The sequence below is a fragment of the Lampris incognitus genome, chromosome 15 (assembly GCF_029633865.1).
Source record: "Lampris incognitus isolate fLamInc1 chromosome 15, fLamInc1.hap2, whole genome shotgun sequence".
NCBI classification, from domain to species: Eukaryota; Metazoa; Chordata; class Actinopteri; order Lampriformes; family Lampridae; genus Lampris; species Lampris incognitus.
Genome location: NC_079225.1, coordinates 35,190,379 through 35,214,892, shown reverse-complemented (window position 1 = coordinate 35,214,892; position 24,514 = coordinate 35,190,379). Strand labels below are relative to the sequence as shown.

Genomic DNA, 24,514 nt, shown 5'->3' with positions numbered 1-24,514 from the left:
CAAAAAAAGCCCAGCCCCAGGTACAGCAAGTCCTTCATCTAGTATTATCTAGTGAGCTCCCTTTGAAAAAGACAATATTTAAGAGTTTTGTAAGGGGCAAGAATGGGTCAGTTTTCCAACGGACACTCATCGTTCGTAATATAAGAAGTAGTCAAACATATCTCGACGCTGTCCTGCAGCTATGCTTCAGAGCACTCTCTGGGAAAAGCCTATATGGAAGGGGGCAGAGGTGAAGACCCCCCCCAACCACCCAATTTTTTTTTTTCAGAAGCCGATCGGTTTGCCTTTTCTGCAGACGACTTGCGTTAGTCCTGAAAAAAAACACAACATTTCTGCTGGTTTCTGCACCGTGAGCCCTGCGGTTGTTCTCGTAATCCACTGCCATGGAAACAGAGGGGGCGGGGCGTGGAGTGTCGACCCAGAAGTCATGTGATCACGTTTACTTCCTGATTGTATAAAACCAGTTCCAAAGGACGATGCTGAGAGTTGACGTGCGTTGTATTTTGGTGAGATGACGGCGGGACGGATCCACCCTGTGTTGTGTGGATTGCTGCTGGTCGGTGCGGGTCTGCTGGCGGCTGCACCGACGCAAAGTGATCACACTCCCATAGGTGAGTCCTTCATTGCGTCACGTTGGTTTTGGTTCCTCTTATTGTCACCTGAACCGCAGCAGTGGCCCAATGGCAAAAACCTGCTGGGTCACAGTTAGAGTTATAGTTGCTAGGTAGTGGTAGGTGGTTTCAGGTTATTCCGCATAAAATGTTAAGACAATAAGAAACAAGAGAAATGTCAATTTTTGCAGCTAAAAAAGAAAAAAAGAAAATAATAATTCCCATATTGACCACCCTGAAGTAAAATGAAAAGTCCTGCAGCTGTATTTGTTCAACTTGTCATTTTTGCTCTTTTTCATCTTCCGCTGACTTGTTTATATCCTCCCCCTCCACAACCCAGGGAGGTTCTGGCATATCACAGACCTCCACCTTGACCCTACTTACCACCTGACGGAGGACCCCACCAAAGTGTGTTTCTCCTCCAAAGGGGCCCCGGCCACCAAAGCTGGTCTATATGGGGACTTCCTGTGCGATTCCCCCTACCGCCTCATTCAGTCGGCATTCACTCAAATGAAACAGGTGACCCCACCCTTGGACTTCATGATATGGACTGGGTAGGTAAAGTGATGCTGGGGATAAGTCTGATTGATCTGTTAACTGGCTTCATGCGGACGGCACATGTGGCACCATTTAGGTCACTGATCTAATGCGGGGGGGTATTATAGTTATTACTTAAATCCTACTTCCCAACAACCAAGGAACTTGAGCACATCGCTCTCTCTGTGTGTGTGTGTGTGTGTGTGTGTGTGTGTGTGTGTGTGAGAGAGAGAGATAGAGACAGAGACAGAGGAAAGCTATTTCACAACCCAGAAAAACACTTTAAAACAGATTTGTACCATATTTTTAGACCTCCTGAGAGTGCTGAAGTGTAAGTTAACCTTTTGTTGGCACGTCCACACATATTGACAGCTGCATATTAACAACTTTTTTGTTTGTCTGAGAGTTTGACATTTGGGGGGGGGGGGGCTGACGGCAGTACACAATCCAACTATTGCGTAGCGTGTTACGTACACATACAGTAAACAGACGTGGCATTGTCGGTGGGCCTAACTGACCTGGACCCGCCCACTGTTACAACTGGCCCATCCTAAATGACTGGGAGAACATATTGTAGCGAATTCAGGGGGCAACCACAGGAACTGCCGCAGGCGGGACGCGAACCCGTATCGCCCGCACCGCGGGAGACATCGTTGACCGCTCGACTAAAGGGTCAGACCCGTCAGCCAGCGGCCAACGTGTCTACTCATCCGTGCACGTTACAATATATTTTCTTAACTTTTATTTTTAATTATTTAAATTAACACTTAAATACACAAAGAAGGGAAAAAATACGTTACCCTTACTAAAAAAGTAAAAGGCAACCTTTATTAGGCTACTGTCATGTGTGAAGTTTGGACCAATCACAACAGGCCATTTTAAGTTGGCCCGGGCTTGTTAAGCCTGCACACCCACGTCACGGTACGGAGGCTGCTCGGGAGCAGATGATGGCCAAAAAACTTGATCATCCAAACAAGATGGTAGTTGCTTAACTAAAACTAAAATATCAGTGTTCTGAATGAGTGGATGTACTGGTCTACACAATCCACAGCAAAAAATAAACACGATAGGGAGGATACTGTGTTCATTTTTGCACGATTTGAGCAATATACCCACGTGTATCGCTTGTCATAAATAGAAAACTGTTGCGGGTAAATATTAAGCAATCTGGGCATTGTAAATGTTTCAGAAAAATTTTTGGAAAGTGTCATAATCTACCAGACCGCAGCCTGATATCGGTCGTTTCTGTTTTTGTGAGACTAGCAGTTGGAAACCGTCAAAAGGAAAGCAAACAGTATTAACTTCTGTAACTAAAAGGCCCAGCCAGAATTACTTTGGCACATCCAAAATTTGAAATCCTGGCGCCGTGCCTGCATTAACAAGACAATGGTGCCCAAGTTTGCCATAAAGCCAAACAATGCAGTGCGTCGAATCAGTTTCTGACCACTTTGTACTGTCTCACACATCGGCTTGCGAAGGGTATTTGTCTTTCACACATGAGCAAATGCAACTGAAGCGCACTGGCAGCCATGTTACAAGTGAAATATCAACTGGTTTATATTATACCGTTAGGCTTTCATTTTCCATGAACCTTTAAAACGTTTAGTGTACACATGAACTAATTTCATGTTAAATTGAAAACTGAAATTGCATACTCACTAATATCAAACTTATAGCAATGCACACAATTATAAAACATTTTTATTGGACCTATTTTAGACTCAGTGTTGTGATATATTTCAGCCGCTGCCTCCCGGCAAACTCTGCGTATGCCTAATGCGAATACTTGCTGCAAATCCAAACTGCGCATACACAGGCGGAGATAATCTTGAAAGATTTAGTTCAGTAATTTATTTGTATATTATCTTTTTTTTTACTGTTCCTCAACCACCGAAGGTCTTTCTCTTCCGTAAATTCTCTTTATCCTAGCTGTACGCTATCAAGTCAGTTATCTGTCATTGATGAATTAAAATGGCACTTTGCTTTTCTCACGTTGCAGATAACAGAGGCAAGGTCAGCCAATAATGACAATAACTCACATAACCCATTAACGTCAAGGTACACTCAGTAATATGCTGTCTCTAGTGAACACTATCAGCGACTAGTAGGAATCGCAACAGCGGCAAATTTGTGCCCTGTCCTTTTAAGCAGCAGCGGCCCGCAAATGACCCAACTACAGCTAATAACTAGAGGAGTGTACTCAGTAGAGGGCAGATCTCCACCAGGTGTACGTATCTCCCCTTCTCAGGTGTTCCAACTAGGCAACACCCTTTTTTCGGCTACGGGGAGAAGGGAAATACACACACGCAGCAGCAGAAAAACCAGTGTTTTTCCTGCCATTATAAGACTTTTGCGCGGTGCTAAAGTCAATTTAATGGGAAATATGAAAAAAAGAGTTGTTCATATGCAGCTGTCAAGCTAAAAAAAAAATCTACCTGATAAGAACATTTTGCCTGTCAGTCTGTGGATGTGCAGCCTCCTTGGTGGACCCTCGCACAAAAGCGACCAAATCTGACATGAAATGACAGAGATCAGGCTACCGAAGCCTCAAAGCCTTTATTAAAAGACTTCAAATGTGTTTAACCATCACGGTTTTCATGGTATAAAATATATCGAGGTGAATGGCTGCTCTGCTGATTAACTTTCATTCATAAAACAGCGGTAAGAAAACATCGCTCAGCCATGGGAAACGTTTTATTGTAGCTACTGGGATGATTTCCAGCTGTGACTGAATAATCCTACTCTTGAAATGGTATTTTTATAGCAGAGTTTTAACACTGGAGAATACGGCGGTGAGGTGAATTATTTTTGGTTCATCCAGGATTCCTCCGGTTCTGTGCTGAGATCAGTAGTGATTGATTTGCTGGCTTGCGAAATACGATCTACTTCTCGTTTACCATCAAGACTCGCATCCGATTACATGATGTTTTGCTTTTGCTGCCTGATCTGACGCAACCATAGATGCGAGTCCTGCATGCACACGGTTGAATCGGAGCGGGCAGCGACAGAAAGCAGTGTAGTGTAGTGCCGGTCGAGTGAGCTAGAGAGTGAATGAAGAGAGGGAGCAGCGATAACGAGAAGAAACGTTTTTCGAAGGCTTTGAATCACCGCAACCACGAGCGTTTCTTTATCATACAGTCATAACTGTGCACAAAGAACAAAAAATGGGGCTAATAAGTCCAGTAGTTGGCGAGGTAAGCTGTAGACAGACACACACAGTGCACGCACAACTAATCCTCTCCAGGTGGAGATAACAAATCACAGTTTGGCCATCTATACCTGACACAGATCCTGCAGAAATGTCCAGGAAAGAAATAGTCGTGTTATAAAACACTGTACAATATGCATAACTTATCACGCAGGGCTTTATATTTAATGACAATGCTGCTTGCTTGTCCAACAGTACTGCATGTCTATCCTATTATCGTTTTTTATGCTTTATGGTCACAAAGTTTTCACCCTCTCTCAAAAGTGGTAACTGTATTTATTCTACTTTCGGAGCGGCATTTATCATGTAGTTTTGAAAGCCAGAAATGTCAGCTCCCAGCAAGACTCCTGTTTTCCAACTGGTGCAAATCAACAACTATTTCTCGCCCCTTTGGTACTTGATGGTAATTTTTTAGCTATGATAAAGTCAAAAATTTTACCGACGGTTCCTTTAAATCATCAAAATAATGACTAAAGTCGTTAAGTAATTTTGGAGTCACAGCAGCGACTTCATGCATGACAGTTTTTGTCTTTGCTTTTTGAAAGCAGAACGGAACAAATGAATCACTGAAGCCTCAGTCCAGTCCCCAGATCTATATATACTAATGTTAATTTGTTTCTTATGAATACAATGTTCTCAAGAACTGCATCGCAGAGCTCCACAATTTAATTTTTTTCCAGTAGGAATTTTTTTTTAAATATCACTGTTTACCACATCTGTATAACATTTTGCATACACTTCACAGAAGACCCACTATTCCTTTCCTTTTCTAGATTTACTATTAGATAGATATTATTATTTACAATCTGGTGTAATGTCATGTGTGTTATGTGTGAGCAAACTACACAGTCTTCTTCCTTATATGGGCAATATTACTTACCCAATGAAAAAGACGCTATGGTAACAAAAACAAGACCCATTACTATGAAACACGATTTTTGATGTGGGTATACTTCATTCATTCCCTCGGGGGGGAATAAAGTATTCTGATTCTGATTCTCATTGAACATGAGGCATTTCAGATATTTTTTTCTTTCATGTAGTTCAGTCAAAATCGCTACCAAGTAGAAGCAGATGAATGGTGCCCTCAAAATGGGTAAAATTTGTGATTCTTTTTTGCATTTCACATTTTGATGCTATTCATTGGTTTTACCATGCATAGTTCCACCTGTAACAGTTCCGCCTAGCTTGTACCCCGCCGTTCTTTCAGGTTGTCCCCCACTTGCTCTTCTCTGATATACGGCTATTATCGAGGTGTTCACAGTATCTAGCTCAGCATTTAGCCTTGCGAGCTAGTTAAAAATGCAGTAAGCTTGAGGGCATCCGGGTAGTGTACTGGTCTATTCCGTTGCCTACCAACATGGGGATCACTGGTTCGAATCCCCATGTTACCCTCCAGCTCGGTCGGGTATCCCTCCAGACACAATTGGCCGTGTCTGTGGGTGGGAAGTCGCATGTGGGAATGTGTCCTGGTCGCCGCACTAGTGCCTCCTGTGGTCAGTCGGGGCGCCTGTTCAGGGAGGAGGGGGAACTGGGGGGAATAGCGTGATCCTCCCACGCGCTACGTCCCCCATGGTGAAACTCCTCACTTTCAGGTGAAAAGAAGCGGCTGGCAACGCCACATGTATCGGAGGAAGCATGTGGTAGTCTGCAGCACCCCCCCCCCCCGCCCAGATCAGCAGAGGGGGTGGAGCAGTGACCAGGATGGCTCGAAATAGTGGGGTAATTGGCCGGATACAATTGGGTGGAGGGGGTGGGGATGCAGTAAGCTCAGACATGTCTTCTGCCTATCGTTTTGTGGTACCTGGGTATCAACTTTTGAGTTTAGACCCACACAAAACCCCCACAGGAGAATTCACAGCATGGACGGACATCTTTGATTGCCAAACACCCGCCTGATCTGTTTGTGTCAAACAGATATTTCTACTCGAATGAGGAACTTTAATGATAATGACCCGCAGTCAAGAAGACGCCTTTCATGCCAATTCACCTTGCAGTAAATTGACTCTGCACCATGAAAAGCTGAGCGCACACCGTGTTCATTGATGGAACGAGCATTAATCACACAATTACACTTGCCCCGCCCGCCTATCTAAGCTACTTATATGCTCTTAACTCATTTCACTTGGGTAGAGCCCCAGTTGAAATCAGTGGTGTGGGTCTCTAAAAATAAAATCTGACCCACTATTAAGACTCTCTGTGAGGTGGAAACTGATGGCTGATCACACTGTGGCGATGAGGCCTGAAACCGTGAGCTTGGTTGTGAGCTCGGATCAAAGCCGTGGTTCTGCCATGCCGCGTTCTACTAATCTGCAGCTCGTCAGCTAAAGTGGCCGTTCGTGGGCACACTTAATTCTTATTACACACGATTAAGGGAAGACCCTGCTCCTACTTGGGATTTTAAAAACTTTGGGGAAAAACTGCCTATTACATGGCTGTACATGCAGGGTTTTTGTTGGTTTCTTTTACTTCCTTTCATTTTTGTTTGGCTTAATTTTCAATCGTTAGTTACCCATTTGGTCAGAATTATTAAAGGGGGATGGGTTGAGAGGATTCTTTTTTTAATTTTCTCTCTTCAATACCTAAATGTACTTTTCTTCTCATTGGGCGATGCGGTGGTTAGCGCTGTCGCCTCACAGCAAGGGTTCGAACCCCGGGGTTGTCCAACCTTGGGGTCATCCCGCTGTGTGGAGTTTGCATGTTCTCCCCGTGTCTGCGGTGGGTTTTCTCCGGGTGCTCCGGTTTCCCCCACCATCAAAGGAAACATGCATGTTAGGGTTTATACTCCTGTCTGTGCCCCTGACCAAGGCAATGGGGAAAGAGCGGGAGTTGGTCCCCGGGCGCAGCATGAAGGCGGCAGCCCACTGCTCCTAGCTACACAGATCACAACTAGGATGGGTCAATTTGCAGTAACTGAATTTCCCCAAGGGGATTAATAAGGTACTAAAAGTAAAGTAAGTAAGTAAAGTAGGGTATTAATAAAGGGTGTCTCCCCACCTGCCGCCCAATGACTGCTGGGATAGGCTCCAGCATCCCCGCGACCCTGAGAGCAGGATAAGCGGTTTGGATAATGGATTGAATGGATTAATAAAGGAAACTTAATTTAATTTGATTAATTTGCTTAGTTCCTCCACATATCAGCCTTATCTATAGTGATTACTGGCTCATCAAACTAGATTGGACGGACAGTCCACCTCCTCGCGCCGATCAACCAATGAGAACCATTGAGTAGTAATTTATGAGCTCAGTAATGTCTTTCATACAGCACTACATAGGAGGGTGGGGTTAGGGCTGACCTTAACCCTGGCCGTTGCCTCGCAATCATGGAGACACAACTTGTGTCCTAGGTTGAAAGAGCAGGGACAAGGTGGAGTTTCTGTCAGAAACTTCTGTACTTTGCTGAAGGTGGATAAATACAGTTGAAAGTGACACTTGACATGTAGCATTTACGATTTGGCATTGTCTGCTGCTGTCTCTGTGGTGTCAAGACACTGTCCAACGTGGCAGTGATGCTGGCATTCCCAAATTGGCTATCTAATTAAACCGCAACAATTAGTGATGAGTTCCGGATGCGTGCGATGGCTGACAAAAGTGTCAAGCCACCAAGCACTAATTAACACTTGGTCTTTGTTCAGCTGCATTATAGGAAAAAAACCCCAACAACAAATGAGTAGGTCTTTGTTTGGAAATAATGTGAATGTTCATAATGGTGGGAACAAGCCAAAGTGTCGGCAGCCAACATGGACGCGATTGATTTCCTCAGTGAGCCTCCAGCAATTACTCCATTACTATGCTCTGCAATAGCCCTTGTCAATATGCTCTTTGTGCACGCCACTGCTCGACCCCAACCGCTGCAGCTGGGCTTTACATACTGTAGATAGACTTGTAATGACATTTCAATGTGCTGCTCCCCAAGGGACAGTCCACCTCATGTCCCAAAAGACGAGCTGTCCACAAACACGGTGATCCAGGTGATCGGTAACATGACCCAGACCATCCGAGACCACTTCCCCAGCCTGACTGTCTACCCGGCCCTGGGCAACCATGACTACTGGCCACAGGTAATACCTGTTGGCTACCATCTTTTCTCACTGAACAGAAAGCAAAGCAATTCACCAGCCATCTTAAACTGTACTAGGACTATGGGAAGATAAAGTAATGATTATCTATAGAGGAAAAGCAGGAGATAGTAAAGTAGCGAAGAATCTTTTGTAACGCAGAGAAATCCAGTAATACTTTGTTTAAATCCAAATCTGAAGGCCTTTGCATAAATGTTCTGGCACTTTGAAAATGAATGTGTGTTGATATTGGTAATTGTGAATCAGTGCATCTTCAAAGAGGTTTCAAAGACATCTTGCTCTAGGGCGTCCGAGTAACGTGGTGGTCTATTCCGTTGTCTACCAACACGGGGAACGCCGGATCGAGTCCCCGTGTTACCTCGGGCTTGGTTGGGCGTCCCTTCAGACACAATTGGCCGTGTCTGCAGGTGGGAAGCCGGATGTGGGTATGTGTCCTGGTCGCTGCACTAGCGCCTCCTCTGGTCGCTCGGGGCACCTGTTCGGGGGGGATGGGGAACTGGGGGGAATAGCGTGATCCTCCCATGCGCTACGTCCCCCTGGCGAAACTTCTCACTCGCAGGTGAAAAGAAGCAGCTGGCGGCTCTTCGTGTATCAGAGGAGGCATGTGGTAGTCTGCAGCCCTCCCTGGATCAGCAGAGGGGGTGGAGCAGCGACCGGGACAGCTCGGAAGAGTGGGGTAATTGACCAAAGTACAATTGGGGAGAAAGGGGGGGGGGTAGAAATGAAAAAAAGACATCTTGCTCTACCCAAAGCTGGCTGAATGATATTTTTGTGTGTATTTTAGATAGCTCTGTTCAAGTGTGTGTGTCCTTTGTAGGACCAGCTGATAACATCTACGAATGCGGTCTACCAGGCTGCTGCCAAGCTGTGGGAGCCCTGGCTGCAGCCTGAAGCCCTGCTCACACTTAGAGAAGGTACTGTCATGTGTTATAAATAGAGTAAGTTAGGGGCCTGCATTATAAGCATATACACTCTGCATTCAGACCACAAACCACCTCACAAGTGCATCATGGTGAACTGAAACTAGAAGCTCAACAAAAAGCACACTGTCAGAAATCGTTTTAGGAACTGAAATGAAAATGAAATGAATATGAACTAAAACACGATTCTTAAACTAACCAAAACCTTTTACATAAAAAAGGGGTCATGGATTATTTGTAATTTGCAGTTTGATCTAGTCTTCCATGTGGAAAGATCACATGGCCGACATTGAGCTCATGACTCTCATTAGTCCGATAAATAAGCGCTACAGAACAATGTGTGTTCAAAACAAAGCTATGTTCAGACCGTGTTGACTGGTGCATTGGTTGTGCATGGACTTTTGCAGTACATCAAGCCAATGTCGGCTTTATTTTGCACACTATCACGTGTCTGCAGGTGGTTTCTACTCCCAGCCAGTGAGGCCTGGTCTGAGGGTGATCAGTCTGAACACTATCCTCTACTACAGCCCTAACAAAGTCACTGTTAACACGACTGACCCCGCTGGACAATTCCGGTGGCTGGAGACGACGCTAGAAAAAGCTGCAGAAAGCATGGAAAAGGTAAAATTATTTTAACAGGAAGACAAGAAATAGGAAAGAAGGAATACAGAGAAAATGGGGAGGGAAGTCAATAAACATAATCTGAGTCAATTTAGACATTCAAACTAGTGTCTCTGTTTCACTGTCTCTCTCTCTCATTCTCCCTTTTTTATCACCCCCCTTTTCTCTCTCTGGCCCTTTCTCTCATCCCTTCGTTCTTTCCTGCATCTGTTAAGGTGTTTATCATAGCTCATGTGCCAGTAGGGTTCTTGCCCTTTGCCAGAAACATCACGGCTATAAGAAAGCACCACAACGAGAGACTGGTGGACATCTTCAGGAACTACAGCCATGTGATTGCGGGACACTTCTATGGCCACACCCACCGAGACAGTATCATGGTGCTGCTGGACCAGAAAGGTAAAGGAATCTCAGAGGGCATCAAACCCGGGAAATGTAATGATTTAAATACTTGATACCGTTTACGAGTACTTGATTGAGCTTGGCGTTGATAGATTTAAACATTGGAGCAGTTCCTGCAAAATTAGACAAATTGTCAAAAAAGTGTCATGCTATATAAATTGCGTACCACACACTATTATCCTAATATATGTATTATTATTGTTTTTTTGCAAAGTTTGGTGTTAAGGCTTTAGGAAGCCGTGTGAAATTTGCGAGCTCCGATGTATAGAAACGCATGTATGGCAGAAAGGTTTTGCACAAGGTAACATCTCTATTGCAGTCATGCATCCTCATCCAGACTACATTTTCCGTCTATGCTATACCTGAGAAAGGCCACACTCGGCACTGTAAAAAAAAAGAAAAAAGATTGGAAGAACTGATTGTGTTATCTCTACCCCGAAGACAAGTCTGAGTACAGTAAATCCTATTTTCTGTACGTAATTGACCTACCTCCCTTTGGCCTAATAATGATTCACAGATCAGTCTTTGATAGATATAATCGCAGCCTAATATGTTCAGATTTGAACGTGCTTTCGAAGCGAGTTCTTCGGCTTTGCCTCGAAGCCACACAGGCGCACGATTCTGCCGAAGAAAATACTTCTGCACTGCCAGGTTGTAACTGTTCAGCAGCGTCTCAGTTTGCAGCGGATACTATATGATGATAATAACTCCTGTCTACCTTGTCTGTGCAAAACTGCCCTTATGTTTCATTTAGCTTGCAAATAACCCAGAGCACATCAGCTTGACCTTTTAGGTAGAGTAAGAAAGGACACAACTGCATTGTGCAGCAGCAAGCAGACTAAACCAGTGCTGTATGCTGCAGATCTAAATTGTGCAAGAAACAAACATGGTAATATCTTGCCTGGGCTGACAAGCAGAAGGTTGCTTGTATCAGCAACCCAGATGTGCCCATGGGCGAGGCAATTCACCTTAAACTGTCACAGGCGATGCTGCTCTCCAGCTGGTGCTGTGTGGTTTCCAGTCTGGGTGGTGTGAGCAGTAAAGTGAACAAATGTCTGTTGAAACAAATGGAAAGTGTATCTCAGGAACTGTGTGGGTTGTACATTGTGCGACAAGGACACCCTTTGAAACCCTTTACCCTTTTTTCATATTATTCCACAATGCTGCACTGGACTATTTTACAATACTATACTAATAATATACTGTACTATACTGTATTTTGTTGTCTAGTTTACTACAGTATGAAAAAGGAGTTTGGTGTCCAATAGGTTGTTTGCATATGACATCACGAACTACAGATGGAGGGCAGGAAGTGATTTTCTACATAGGAAGCACTATCGCAAAGTTGCGAAATGCCTATTTTTGGCGTCATTAACTGAGAATCCACAAGGAGTTTTTGTTGAGTACCAAAAGTTGTTGTTCATGGGGGGGGGGGGTGCAAGAAATTGACCGAAAACGCCGAAAAAAAATGGCTTGCGAACCGTCGTCTGCGGTCAGGAGGAGCGGAGTTGGATAACGCGCATGTGTGCAGTGACCACTTCGGCAAAAACATCACTCTTCGTAACGTAAGGATCATGTCCAACATATCTTACTTTCTGTGTGTACCTTTCTCTCATAATATCGTCTAAACCAACACAGTTTGGGCTAAACTAGCTCCATCTCGTCCATTCTGCTTGTCACTTCCTGCCCGCCATCTGAATCTCGCGCGTCATCAGAATCACATGACTGCAAACAAGCTATTTAGCGACCTGGTAATTTGGGGACAGTCCTTTTGCATATGACATTTTCCATTGCCACTATCACTTTATCTGGTGGTAAGAAGTTCTGAAGTAGGCGTCAGGGTAGCATAACAGTCTATCCCGTTGCCTATCAACACGGGACTCGCCGGTTCGAATCCCCGGTGTTAATTCCAGCTTGGTCGGGCGTCCCTACAGACACAATTGGCCGTGTCTACAGGTGGGAAGCCGAATGTGGGTATGTGTCCTGGTCGCTGCACTAGCGCCTCCTGTGGTCGGTCGGGACACCTGTTCGGGGGGGAGGGGAGAACTCAGGGGAACAGCGTGATCCTCCTTCCCCCCCATGCCCCCCTGGTTAAACCCCTCACTGTCAGGTGAAAAGAAGCAGCTGGTGACTCCACATGTATCGAGAGGAAGCATGTGGTAGTCTGCAGCCCTCCCCGGATCGGCAGAGGGGGTGGGGCAGCGACCGGGACGGCTCGGAAGAGTGGGGTAATTGGCCAAAATTCCATTGGGGAGAAAAGGGGGGGGGGTAAAAGTTCTGAAGTAGCCATGTATTAGATATTCAGATATCATGTCTATCCAACAACACACACACACACGTTCGCTAATCCTTTGACATTTTTGTAGGCAAACCGGTGAACTCTTTCTTCGTGTCACCGGCCATCACGCCAATCAGGAGTATTGTGGAGTCCTACTCTAATAACCCGGCATACCGCATGTACCACTACAATACCAAGGACTTCACTCTGTTGGTAAGAAGCAATTTCGTGCACCTTTTTTGTTTGCCGATTACACAACGAGGATAGTTGAACAATTTCATTCCAGATTACATAGACACCCTTTTCTCTCAGGGGCTGACTGAGCTCTTCCACCAGACTGGCGATGCTTGTGCTTTTGAAATGAGTCGGTTGTTGCTGTCCAAACAGATGTACAAAATGTAACACCTTTTGTTTTTATTTAAATGTCCTTGAGGGGGTGTCCGGATAGTTTGGTGGTCTATTCCGTGGACTACCAACACGGGGACCGCCAGTTCGAATCCTCGTGGTACCTCCGGCTTGGTCGGACATCCCTACAGACACAGTTGGCCATGTCTGCGGGTGGGAAGCCAGATGTGGGTATGTGTCCTGATTGTTGCACTAGTGCCTCCTCTGGTCGGTCGGGGCACCTGTGCGGGGGGGGGGGGGGACTGGGGGGAATAGCGTGATCCTCCCATGCGCCATGTCCCCCTGGCGAAACTCCTCACTGTCAGGTGAAAAGAAGCGACTGGCGACTCCACGTGTATCGGAGGAGGAGGCATGTGGTAGTCTGCAGCCCTCCCCGGATCGGCAGAGGGGGTGGAGCAGCAACTGGGACAGCTCGGAAGAGTGGGGAAATTGGCCGGATACAATTGGGGAGAAAAAGAGAAGGAAAAAAATGTCCTTGAGGACAGCAGAGGTCATGCGTTTTGGTAAGAGTAATGTTTAAACCCAGGAAGTGTTTCTGTGATGGTACCCAGTGAGGAGACTGCAGTTCAACTAAGGTCACACTGGAAGAATGGCTTGCACGCAGGCGCCCCATCGCCTCCACCGATCAGTTACCTATGAAAGCAGGGCTTTCTGGGTGATTCATCACGGTGTCAATCAGGGCTCGCAAGGGTTTCTAGTCGGTGTACTTTGTTACAATATTGGCTTTTCAAGCCTTTTTTTTTTTTTAAAAAAGAAAAAGACTAAAGGACTCTTTCTCCCTGCCTCCCTCCCCCCCGTTCTGTCTCATTCCCGGTCCTTTTCTCCCATCGCTCTCGCTGAAGGATATCTGGCAGTACTATCTGAATCTGACGGAAGCCAATGAGAAACAAAGGTCTGACTGGAGGCTTGAATACATCATGACAGAGGCGTTTGGACTGAAAGACATCCAGCCACACAGCCTGCTCCAGCTGGCCCTGAGCTTCAGGCTGCCTCACACCAAGACCTTTGACAAGTATTTTAGTCACTTCATGGTCAGTTATGATGACAGTATAGTCTGCGAGGGAGACTGTCGGCTCACCCAGGTGTGTGCTGTGCTGTGTCTGGACCAGGAGTCCTATTCCCATTGTACCGGGAAGGGAAAATTATAATAACAACAACAGTCATAGTTATTGAATATTTCTTTTTTGTCGCTATGAAATAAATTCAGGGATTTAAGTGAGCGTTTGCACAGGATATCCAACTTGTTCATAATTTGAATGTGACATTGCATGTTTAATACCGCTTGATTCAAGTAAAACGTTTTGGTATAAAACGAATAAAAAGGTATTAAGGGGTGTTTTTTGTTGTTGTCACAAGATAAATTGAATCATTGCTATTGAAATGTCACTCAGATGTCTATGAGCCGACTGTTAGTACGCATCAGCCTACTGGCACTGGTGCAGTAGGGTTTTAATGAAATTACGTGACAACCGCTTTCTTTGTATTTCACTACTCGCAGCACTTTTCTACAAATAAAAGATGTCTGTTTAAAGGACGGGTTTAATCGACGGTCTTTTCCAAAGTCTCTCTCTCTCTCTACCACAGAACGTGTACTTCTATGCTTTTATTTCTTTCTCTCGCTCTCTATCTCATGTTAAGGTAATGCTGGGGTTCTGTATTTGTTCAGTTTCTATGAAGTAACGTGGCTCCCTTTATTCTTGGGGACTTCTACGTGTCGTTGTTGAATATCAACTCTCTGACTTTCTGTCTCTGACACACACATACACCGATCAGCCAAAACATTAAAGCCACTGACAGGTCAGTGAATAACATTGATTATCTTGTTACAGTGGCACCTGGCAAGGGGTGGGATATATTGGGCGGCAAGTGAACAGTCAGCTGTTGAAGTTGATGTGTTGGAAGCAGGAAAAATGGGCAAGCGTAAGGACCTGAGCGACTTTGACAAGGGCCAAAATGTGATGGCTAGACAACTGGGTCAGAGCATCTCCAAAACAACAGGTCTTGTGGGGGGGTTCCTGGTATGCAGTGGTCAGTACGTACCAAAAGTGGTCCACGGAAGGACAACTGGTGAACCGGCGACTGGGTCATGGGCGCCCAAGGCTCACTGATGTGCATGGGGAGTGAAGGCTAGCCCATCTGGTCTGATCTGATCCCACTGAAGAGGTACTGTAGCTCTTACTGCTGAAAAAGTGAATGCTGGCTATAATAGACGGGTGTCAGAACACACGGTGCATCACAGCTTGCTGTGTATTTGGCTGCGTAGCCACAGACCAGTCGGAGCGTCCATGATGACCCCTGTCCACTGCCGAAAGCACCTACAATGGACACATGAGCATCAGAGCTGGACCATGGAGCAATGGAAGAAGGTAGCCTGGTCTGATGAATCAAGTTTTCCTTTATATCATGTAGTTGGCAGGGTATGTGTGTGTCGTTTACCTGGGCAAGAGATGGCACCAGGATGCACTATGGGTAGAAGGCAAGCCGGCGAAGGCAGTGTGATGCTCTGGCCAAAGTTCTGCCGGGAAACCTTGGGTCCTGGCATTCACGTGGATGTTACTTTGACACGTACCACCTACCTAAACATCATTGCAGACCAGGTTTATCCCTTCATGGCAGCGGTATTCCCTGATGGCAGTGGCCTCCTTCAGCAGGATAATGCGCCCTGCCACACTGCAAAAATTGTTCAGGAATGGTTTGAGGAACATGATGTGAAGTGTTCAAGGTGTTGCCTTGGCCTCTAGAGTCCTCCAGATCTCCATCTGATCGAGCATCTGTGGGTTGTGCTGGAAAAACAAGTCCGATCCATGGGGGCCCCACCTCGCAACTAACAGGACTTAGAGGATCTGCTGCTAACGTCTTGGTGCCAGATACCAGAGGACACCCTCAGAGGTCTTGTGGAGTCCATGCCTCGACGGTTCAGAGCTGTTTTGGTGGCACGAGGGGGACCTACACAATATTAGGCAGGTGGTTTTAATGTTTTGGCTGATTGATGTATAAATACCCTCCATATCCATCCGCCTTACCCCCATTCTGCTGGCCTTTATGGGCTGTGGTCCAATTCTGTGTCCGGGCTCCCTCCCCTCCATCTCTCTCCTCCTTTACCGCCTCTTCCCTGTACTCCAGAAACTCTGTCCCTCTCATTCGGCCTTGTCATTACATAATGGATTAGAAAAGAAACAGTCGGTGTGCTCAATTCCTTCGTGCAACTACGTACCATAAAGTTGGATTAAAAGTGAACTGTTGATATGCAGTGAAGCTTAATGAGTGATTCATGTGAGCTTGGGTGAAAAGAAACACACACTGTAAATACGTTGGACCCAAAGTTTGTCAGAACGAGTGCTGACTTTGGGATCGGTGTATAGAAACGAATATGGGCCATGGGGCTGTGAGAGCCCAACGTGAAGACAACAGTGATGCTTTTCCAGCTCAGCGTCTCGGACGGTGGCCAAGCCCGTCTGACCCTCTGTACCCTCAGCGACTCTCTCGTCTCACACACACACACACACACACACACAAAGTTTATCGAGATTTTTTTTAATTTATTTTAGTCTTTACAAGAATAGTTAGAAGGAGTTTGCACTGAGCAAGAAATTTGTTGTCGGACTATTGTCTGTCACGTTTTGTGTTAAACAAACTTCTCTGAATCTGAATTTAAGATATCTGTTTTCTAGTGTACTCCTATCATGTTTGCCAGTGGTGTAAAATCTTTGCTAACAATATCTTGAAATAAGTATTGTGAGGCATAAAACGAGATTAATTCCCTCCATCGGCTTGTCTTTCTTGCTGTTTCCTCTCCCTTATTTTCCCTCTTTCTCTCTTTCTCTCTATCTCCCTCGGGGCCAAACTGTCTCACTCGCCCTCCTTTAAAACTCTCTAGAAATTGCTCTTGCTCCGCTCTCCACCTCCATCCTCCCAACTGTTTTGTCCCTCGCTCCTCCCCCTCCCTCCTCTCCACATTTTTCTGTTCCACACCAGTCTGCCCGCTTGTCTCTCTCCTCTGTTCAGACTCTGCACAGAGGAGAGACCATAGGCCGTTCCCCTCGACAAGAAATGTGTGTGTGTGTGTGTGTGTGTGTGTGTGTGTGTGTGTGTGTGTACACTACAGCCTCTCCCCTCATGTGCCCCCGTCCGATTAGCATTCTGGATCGAGCCCAGCCGCTCTACCCACAACGCCTGATGGAGCAGAACCATGGAGATGGAGTTTAGAGGTCAGCTTGGCGACGGCGAGGACGCCGTCGTCATGACAACCGCTATGAAACCGCATCTCAGGGCGAAAAGCTAGTGGCTCCCATTAGATCACCGCTGAAAAGCAGTTAATCGGGGATTTGTCGATCGGGGGAGCCCGGCCTTCCGTCTACTGCCACACACATGGAGGGAGAGAGGTGGAGGGAGAGAGGTGGAGGGAGAGAGGTGGAGGGAGAGAGATGGAGGGAGAGAGGTGGAGGGAGAGAGATGGAGGGAGAGGTGGAGGGAGAGAGATGGAGGGAGAGAGGTGGAGGGAGAGAGGTGGAGGGAGAGAGGTGGAGGGAGAGAGGTGGAGGGAGAGAGATGGAGGGAGAGAGGTGGAGGGAGAGAGGTGGAGGGAGAGAGATGGAGGGAGAGAGCAAGCGCGACTGATATGTGAACTGATAAACAGAGAAATGGAGAGCTGCGAAGTTGCATACATGTCTCTCGCAGAGAAAGAATGAGATAAACCGATTGATGTGATTTAGGTGAGGCAATACTTGCGCTGTTGCTATGAGCTGAGGGAGACGGAGAGACAAAAATGTATTCCTGCCACGCTGCGTCCAGACATCCAGGGCTTTCTTGGAGTTCGGTGTAATTTTCTGAAACTTTGGAGCAGGAATACGTCGAGGCTCAACTTGAACTCTGGGTCACAGACGTGGTATCGCTGCGCTGTTCATTTCTTCAGGTCATTTTTTTGTGAGCTACCAGAGCTCAGTATGCGCAGCGTTTTGCAATTTCAGTTGGTGACTCTTGTAGCAGGCAGACTTTTGTTTCTCAGGAATCGGGAACATTTATTTGTCATTTCATTCCACGCACCCCCAGCCCACAGCAATGCAACACAAAAAACACATATCCAAACTACGAAAAACCTACAAAAACACTTATATCCAACACCCATCCATCCATCCATCCATCCATCCATCCATCCATTATCAAAGCCGTTTATCACAATCGCGGCCGCGGGGATGCCGGAGCCCATCCCAGCAGTCATTGGGCGGCAGGCGGGGTGACACCCTGGACAGACTGCCAGTCCATCACAGGACCAACATATACAAAAAACAAAAAAAAAAGTTTCACTGTTCAAGAGAGCTAATGCCAGGATAACTGTCGAAACTGTCGGTCTGCATGGGCTAGCAGTTAGCTTAGCCTGCCCCGGTTCCGTGTCCTGTCAGACCGCCCTCGGTGTTTCCTCCTCAGGTGCAGCTCCAGGCAGGGTCGTGGTCCCTGGGCCCACAGGACGCAGCAGACCAAGCTCTCCCAGCCGATCCAGCGCCAGCTCTCCCAGCCATCAAATGAAGACACAAACTTAGACGCAGATGTGGACAAAGACACTGCATGGACAGTACTGGGTGAGGCCGCCACAAATGTAAGTTTGCGCCGCCATCTTTCCTCACCGGTACTGAGTGAGGCCGCTGCAAATGTGAAATCGCGCCACCGTCTTCCATCATCCTGAATATGGTGCATTGTATGTATTTAGTTTATTTTGGTTGTAAGTATATCTTAATTCCCAAATCCAGACTCTTTGGGTTTATATCCCACAATGCTATGTTACAGACGGGGTTAGAATTCAATACAACGATGCATTTTTTTGGGGGGGTTTATGAAATTTGTTCACATGCATGTGACTGATAAGACCGAGTACAGGCTCTTGCTCATAGAAAGCCTGTCTCTTTGCTGCTGTATCACACTGTACATCAGTGGCACATGTCAGGGAGTCAAGAGGGGCCAGTATTCATTCCCACCAGATACTCTGAGGATGAATCCACATAATAGTCAGTAATCTCTGCTCTGCATGGTTCATCCATGGTGTGTTGCACACAAAGTGACAGACAGCTTAGCACCTAAGTCCTTCTGTCTGCAACACTGCGATGTGTAGGCCAGCCTTTTGTATGGCATTACACTCGCCGTACATGCAGAGGACCATCCTAGCAAAATGGTAGGAGGGCTCTGTTTGTCTTATCTTGCAGCTGACTGATCCACTTTGGGACGATGAGCTAAATCAAATGACGCTAAAAGCGGATATATTTACATTACAAAGAACAGTTGAATTCCCCCCCCCCCCACATCCCTACTTAAGTACAAACAAGCTCTCGGTGCATTACACCACCACTGATAATTGATCAGTAGTAATTTTCAAGGGTACTGAAATAATGTTCCTTGACTCAAACTCAGCCATACTACTACATGAAAGCCATCACGGCTTAGAGTATTATAGACCTCATTGGAGAAGGCAAGATGGCGGCCTCCTGGGTCAGCGTCCCCTGGTCCTTTCAGCCTCCCATGTAGAACATATCCAATGCACGGCACGGTGGCCCAGTGGTTAGCGCTCTTGCCTCACAGCAAGAAGGTCCTGGGTTTGAACCCCAGGCCGTCTCAGGTCCTTTCTGTGTGGAGTTTGCATGTTCTCCCTGTGTCTGTGTGTGTTTCCGCCAGGCACTCCGGTTTCCTCCCACCATCAAAAAGACATGCATGTTAGGGTTAATACTCCTGTCCTTACCCCTGAGCAAGGCAATAGGGAGAAAAAACTGGAGTTGGTCCCCGGGTGCTGCACGGCAGCTGCCCACTGCTCCTACCTACACAGCTAGGATGGGTTAAATGCAGAAAATAAATTCCATTTGTATGTTTGTACAAAATGGCTAATAAAGGAAATTCTATTCTATTCTATTCTATTCTATTCTATTCTGTACTTCAAAACCGGCAAAAACTCCGTTTATAGTCAAATAGTGCCGTGGCGGGGGCAATGATGTCAGACCTGGCGTTGGCCATCTTGAAGCATCGTGTCAGTCATTACCCAAAGTGAAGTTGTGTTACATTAGCCCTGGAGCTGAGGCATGTTAAACACTGTCACATCTATTTACATCTATGGGGTTTTTCCACGGGCGTTAGAAGAAAGACTGAAGAGCCTGCGGCTACAGAGGGGACTCGACAGGTCAACCCTGACTTAATCATGGACCTCATTATATGCTTGTTGGCTGACTGGTTGGGTTTTGACAGACTGACACATTGACTCTCTATCTAAATGCCTTACTGTATGGCTGGCTGTCTGACCTACCTGATTATGGTCCAGCTGGCTTACCGGCTGGCTTGTGTGCACTGCATCTAACCGACTGTCTGGCTTGTTGAGTGGCTGTACCCCAAAACCATTTAATCTGAGGATTACTGTCAGGGCTGTATTACTATGAAACGTCCCTGCAGAGCTGGAATCTCTGGAATATCCCAGCTAACTCTGTGTGTGTGTGTGTGTGTGTGTGTGTGTGTGTGTGTGTGTGTGTGTGTGTGTGTGTGTGTGTGTGTGTGTGTGTGTGTGTGTGTGTGTGTGTGTGTGTGTGTGTGTCTCTAAGATTCTAGGGAAGTGTCAAGAGCGTTAGGAGCTCTCATTTGAATGAGCTCTTCAGCAGTCTGGCAGATGCTCTCAGTCATTGCTGTCTTACCCGTGCATTCCTTTTTTGCAAACCTTACAGCGTCGAGCACTCTTCATTTGCAGAACCGCGCTCTCGTATCTCTTGGTGTCTCTACAATCCCTCCGACTCGAGTTTTTCAAGTGGACTCCCAGGCCTCATCGCTTTCTTTTTGAGCGTGGTTGCCGCAGTGTTTCGGGTCAGAACAGCCCCTGTTGTTCGGTTGTCTCATTTATCTTGACTGGGTCTCAAAAGCACCGCAGGGAGGAGGAGGCAGCCACTAATATGAGTCCATAAAGACATCCTTGCAGGACAGGGACTCCATGAAGAGGGAAAGGTGGCACTTTGATTGTCTTCTGGGTGTGTGTGTGTGTGTGTGTGTGTGTGTGTGTGTGTGTGTGTGTGTGTGTGTGTGTGTGTGTGTGTGTGTGTACCACGGACACAAATGAGCCTTAGATCTGCTGGTCAGTGGTAAGCTTTTGACCGCCCGTGATCTAATGAAGACAAATCCTCGCCGCCATCTTCCTCCTTGATCATCTTACCTTCCCTCAGATGAACTTTGTGTTGCTCACTGGACTTTACAGCAGAACCTCAGATCAATTATTTTTCTCTTAATTTAACTTAACAAAAATTAATTACGGACATACCATCTGTTGTCTATTTTACATGACTCGTGGACCATTTCCCATAGGATGACTTTAACTGTTTATGCTCAATTTGAGTGTTAATAGTAATAGTAATGCAACTGAATGACAGATATTCAGCCATTAAAGACAATTCGGGTAATGTAAATCACATATTTCATGAGATTTCAAGTGCGTTGGACAATGGCCCTGGTGGCCCTTGTATTGAAATAATGGAGATAATCTAACAAACTCGACGCTGTTGTTCATTTTGCTCAGCACAATCGCCTCATTCACGAGCAAGACTGGGGTTCGAGAGCCAATTCAACTCACAGGCAAGGTCATCTGTGGTCTATGACCAGTCATAACCTCTTCCCTCTGGACTTTGGCTAATCCATCTGTGCAAAAAAGCCCTGGTCTGTACCAAAAGTGCTTACTGCTCAGCTCCTGGAATCTGTTTTTTGGCTGACTAGCCATAAACACCTCTGTCTGCCCACGGGTCTTTTGTTCACGTTACCTCCGGGGAAGTGCTTCTTATTTCCCCCAAGCCCATGGGGAAGTCACTGACACCATGATCGGGCTAATCTCTTCGCTGCCTTGTTCAACAGTTATGCTCCCTTCCATTTTCTGCAATGTGAGTCATTTTTCGCCCGGTCCTCCATCAGGTGTCCATCACTGCACAGCTGAGCTAGCTGAAAGACACGGCAAGGTGAACAAGAGACATCAGACCAGTTGTGGGTTTCAGCAACAGAAACAGAAGGGCTTTTTATTAGCCAAGTTTAAATGATCAGTGGTGAAGATGATATATCTACAGATGAGTAGGCTCTTGTGAGGGCCTGTTCTCTTGGTGAAATAAGCCTGAGTCTACAGTATGAAAAAAATACTATTTTAAGTTGCATTTATGCATTAATTTCCCCAACCCCCTTTTTTTCCCCAATTGTATCCGGCCAATTACCCCACTCTTCCAAGCCGTCCTGGTCGCTGCTCCATCCTCTCTGCCGATCCGGGGAGGGCTGCAGACTACCACATGCCTCCTCCGATACATGTGAAGTCGCCAGCCGCTTCTTTTCACCTGACAGTGAGGAGTTTCGCCAGGGGGACATAGCACGTGGGAGGATCACGCTATTCCACCCAGTTCCCCGTCCCCTGAACAGGCGCCCCGATCAAGCAGAGGAGGCGCTAGTAGAACAACCAGGACACATGTCCACATCTGGCTTCCCATCCGCAGACACGGCCAATTATGTCTGCAGGGACGCCCGACCAAGCCAGAGGTAACACAGAGATTCGAACCAGCGATCCCCGTGTTGGTAGACCACTGCGCTACCCGGATGCCCCATTTATGCATTAAATTGACTGCACATCTGGGCGCAGATTTCAATTCCTCAGTATTTGCAACTTAATAAATTAAAAATTTTAAATTGCGGGCGTCCGGGTGGCGAAGCGGTCTATTCCGTTGCCTACCAACATCCAGCAAACATGCCTCTTTGGGGCCCATGTGGGGCTATTGCAGCCAGAAACCGGCATGAAATGCGGGGCACGTGTGGGCCCCACACTAAGCAGACTGGGCCCTCAGTGGGACCCATTGTGGGCCCGCAGCATGCCCATAGTATGCCCACACTTTGGGCTGGGAGCAGTGGTCCCACACGGGCCCATAGTGCCCCATGTGTACCTGGTATGCTAGTGACATGTATTGACAGCCAGCTCAAAAAAAAAATGAAGAAAATATAAATTATATGAAGAAAGAATTTATTGAAAATTGGAAACAATTGGAATTGAAAAACAAAACTTTATACCAAATTAAATGCTTTTATAAAACAGAACAACAAACATAGAACCACATTTGAACACAATAAGAACATTAAATCTATAAAAAACCAAACATTAAATCTATTTATTTTTTGCTCCTTCTGCTCCTCCCTCCGTCTCTATCCCTGGCATTTCTGAGCCACATTTTGATGGCAGCTTCCACCTTAGATGCTGTGGCCCGGCTGCTTTCTGTCACAGCATCTGAAGAAAACAACAATTGAAATATGTAAGTGCACAGTATGAGTTAGCCACAGGTGGAGCATTTAATGTAGCCTGGGATTCCATTCACCTGTTGGGGTAGAGGCAAATCTCAAACAGAGATGTCTCGAAACCTGGGCAAGTAAAGCCAAAATGTGTATGTGACCGTGTTTTTTTATTTAGGTAAACTGACACTTTGATTGTTCCGTGGACTCAGGCGGGGCAAAATTCAAATTAAACTACCCAAATCCAACTTCTTGGAGTATTTAAAGTAATGAGGATTGGCACCACCTCGTGACCAAGCCCAAACTGAACCAGGGCTATAGGCTATACTTACTTGTGTACTGCTAGAGTGATGGAGTGTGTCAAGTTTATTACTGCACACATGCACAACATGTCAGCTGTATTGCAGACTACATGAGACTACAATAAGCAGCTGTGTGTGTATGTTCGCTAAATTTCTGATGGTTAAACATTATTAAAATTGTAAAGTTATGAGTAATAGTTAATCTGCAATTAAGTTGGTTAAAAAAAACAGCATGAGCTGCTCTATGGGAACATTTAAGGGACAAAAAATTAACAAAAAAACTAGTGTTCTTTCTCTTAACTATAATATGAAACAGCTGCGACAAACCAAAAAGTTGAGACGGTACTTGTCTTGTTGGATGGGCAGTTTTAGTTAAGTCTGGGATGGACTGGTTATACCTTGGATAACTTGTTTACATTTTACTGTTATTTTTGCAGAGGTCTGACTATATGCAGCGTTGGGCATGGGTGGTAAATAAAAAGTTTGAGTACCGCTTACCCTAAAGCAGTTGTAATCTTAAAACGTTTTAACTGTACTGTCAACAGGGGGTTGACCTCAAAGGTCAAAACTGTTGTGGGCCCCGCATGGGCTAACCCACAGAGGGCCCATGTGGGCTTACTGTGGGCAAGACCACAGTTGGGCTTGCCCACAATAAGCCCACATAGGGGCCTCAAAGGGTAAAACTACTGTGGGCGCCGCATGGGCTAACCACATGGGGCCCATGTGGGATTAGTGCGGGTTTGCCCCTGCCCACATTGCCCCACAGTAAACCCACACCTACCCACGGGGGGCATGTTTGCTGGGCACGGGGCTCGCCAGTTTGAATCCCCGTGTTACCTCCGGCTTGGTCGGGCGTCCCTACAGACAAAATTGGCCATGTCTGCTGGTGGGAAGCCG

At 46.3% G+C, this 24,514-nt stretch overlaps 1 protein-coding gene across 1 annotated transcript; it reads left to right on the top strand.

The window, feature by feature from the left end:
* Positions 1-450: 450 nt before the first annotated feature.
* On the top strand, positions 451-14,596 carry smpdl3a (sphingomyelin phosphodiesterase acid like 3A). The gene is made up of 8 exons (XM_056294808.1): positions 451-611; positions 952-1,165; positions 8,273-8,417; positions 9,253-9,349; positions 9,813-9,976; positions 10,192-10,372; positions 12,742-12,866; positions 13,901-14,596. The coding sequence occupies exons 1-8, from the start codon at positions 512-514 to the stop codon at positions 14,204-14,206; spliced, it is 1,332 nt and encodes a 443-aa protein (XP_056150783.1). The 5' UTR covers positions 451-511; the 3' UTR covers positions 14,207-14,596.
* Positions 14,597-24,514: the final 9,918 nt, after the last annotated feature.

What these genes read in the sequence shown, in the direction of transcription:
- smpdl3a (XM_056294808.1), top strand. Translation starts at nt 512, where the DNA reads ATGACGGCGGGACGGATCCACCCTGTGTTGTGTGGATTGCTGCTGGTC. An exon ending in GGTGCTGCTGGACCAGAAAG is followed by an intron (nt 10,373 to 12,741) that starts GTAAAGGAATCT and finishes ACATTTTTGTAG; the next exon opens with GCAAACCGGTGAACTCTTTC. An exon ending in CCAAGGACTTCACTCTGTTG is followed by an intron (nt 12,867 to 13,900) that starts GTAAGAAGCAAT and finishes CTCTCGCTGAAG; the next exon opens with GATATCTGGCAGTACTATCT.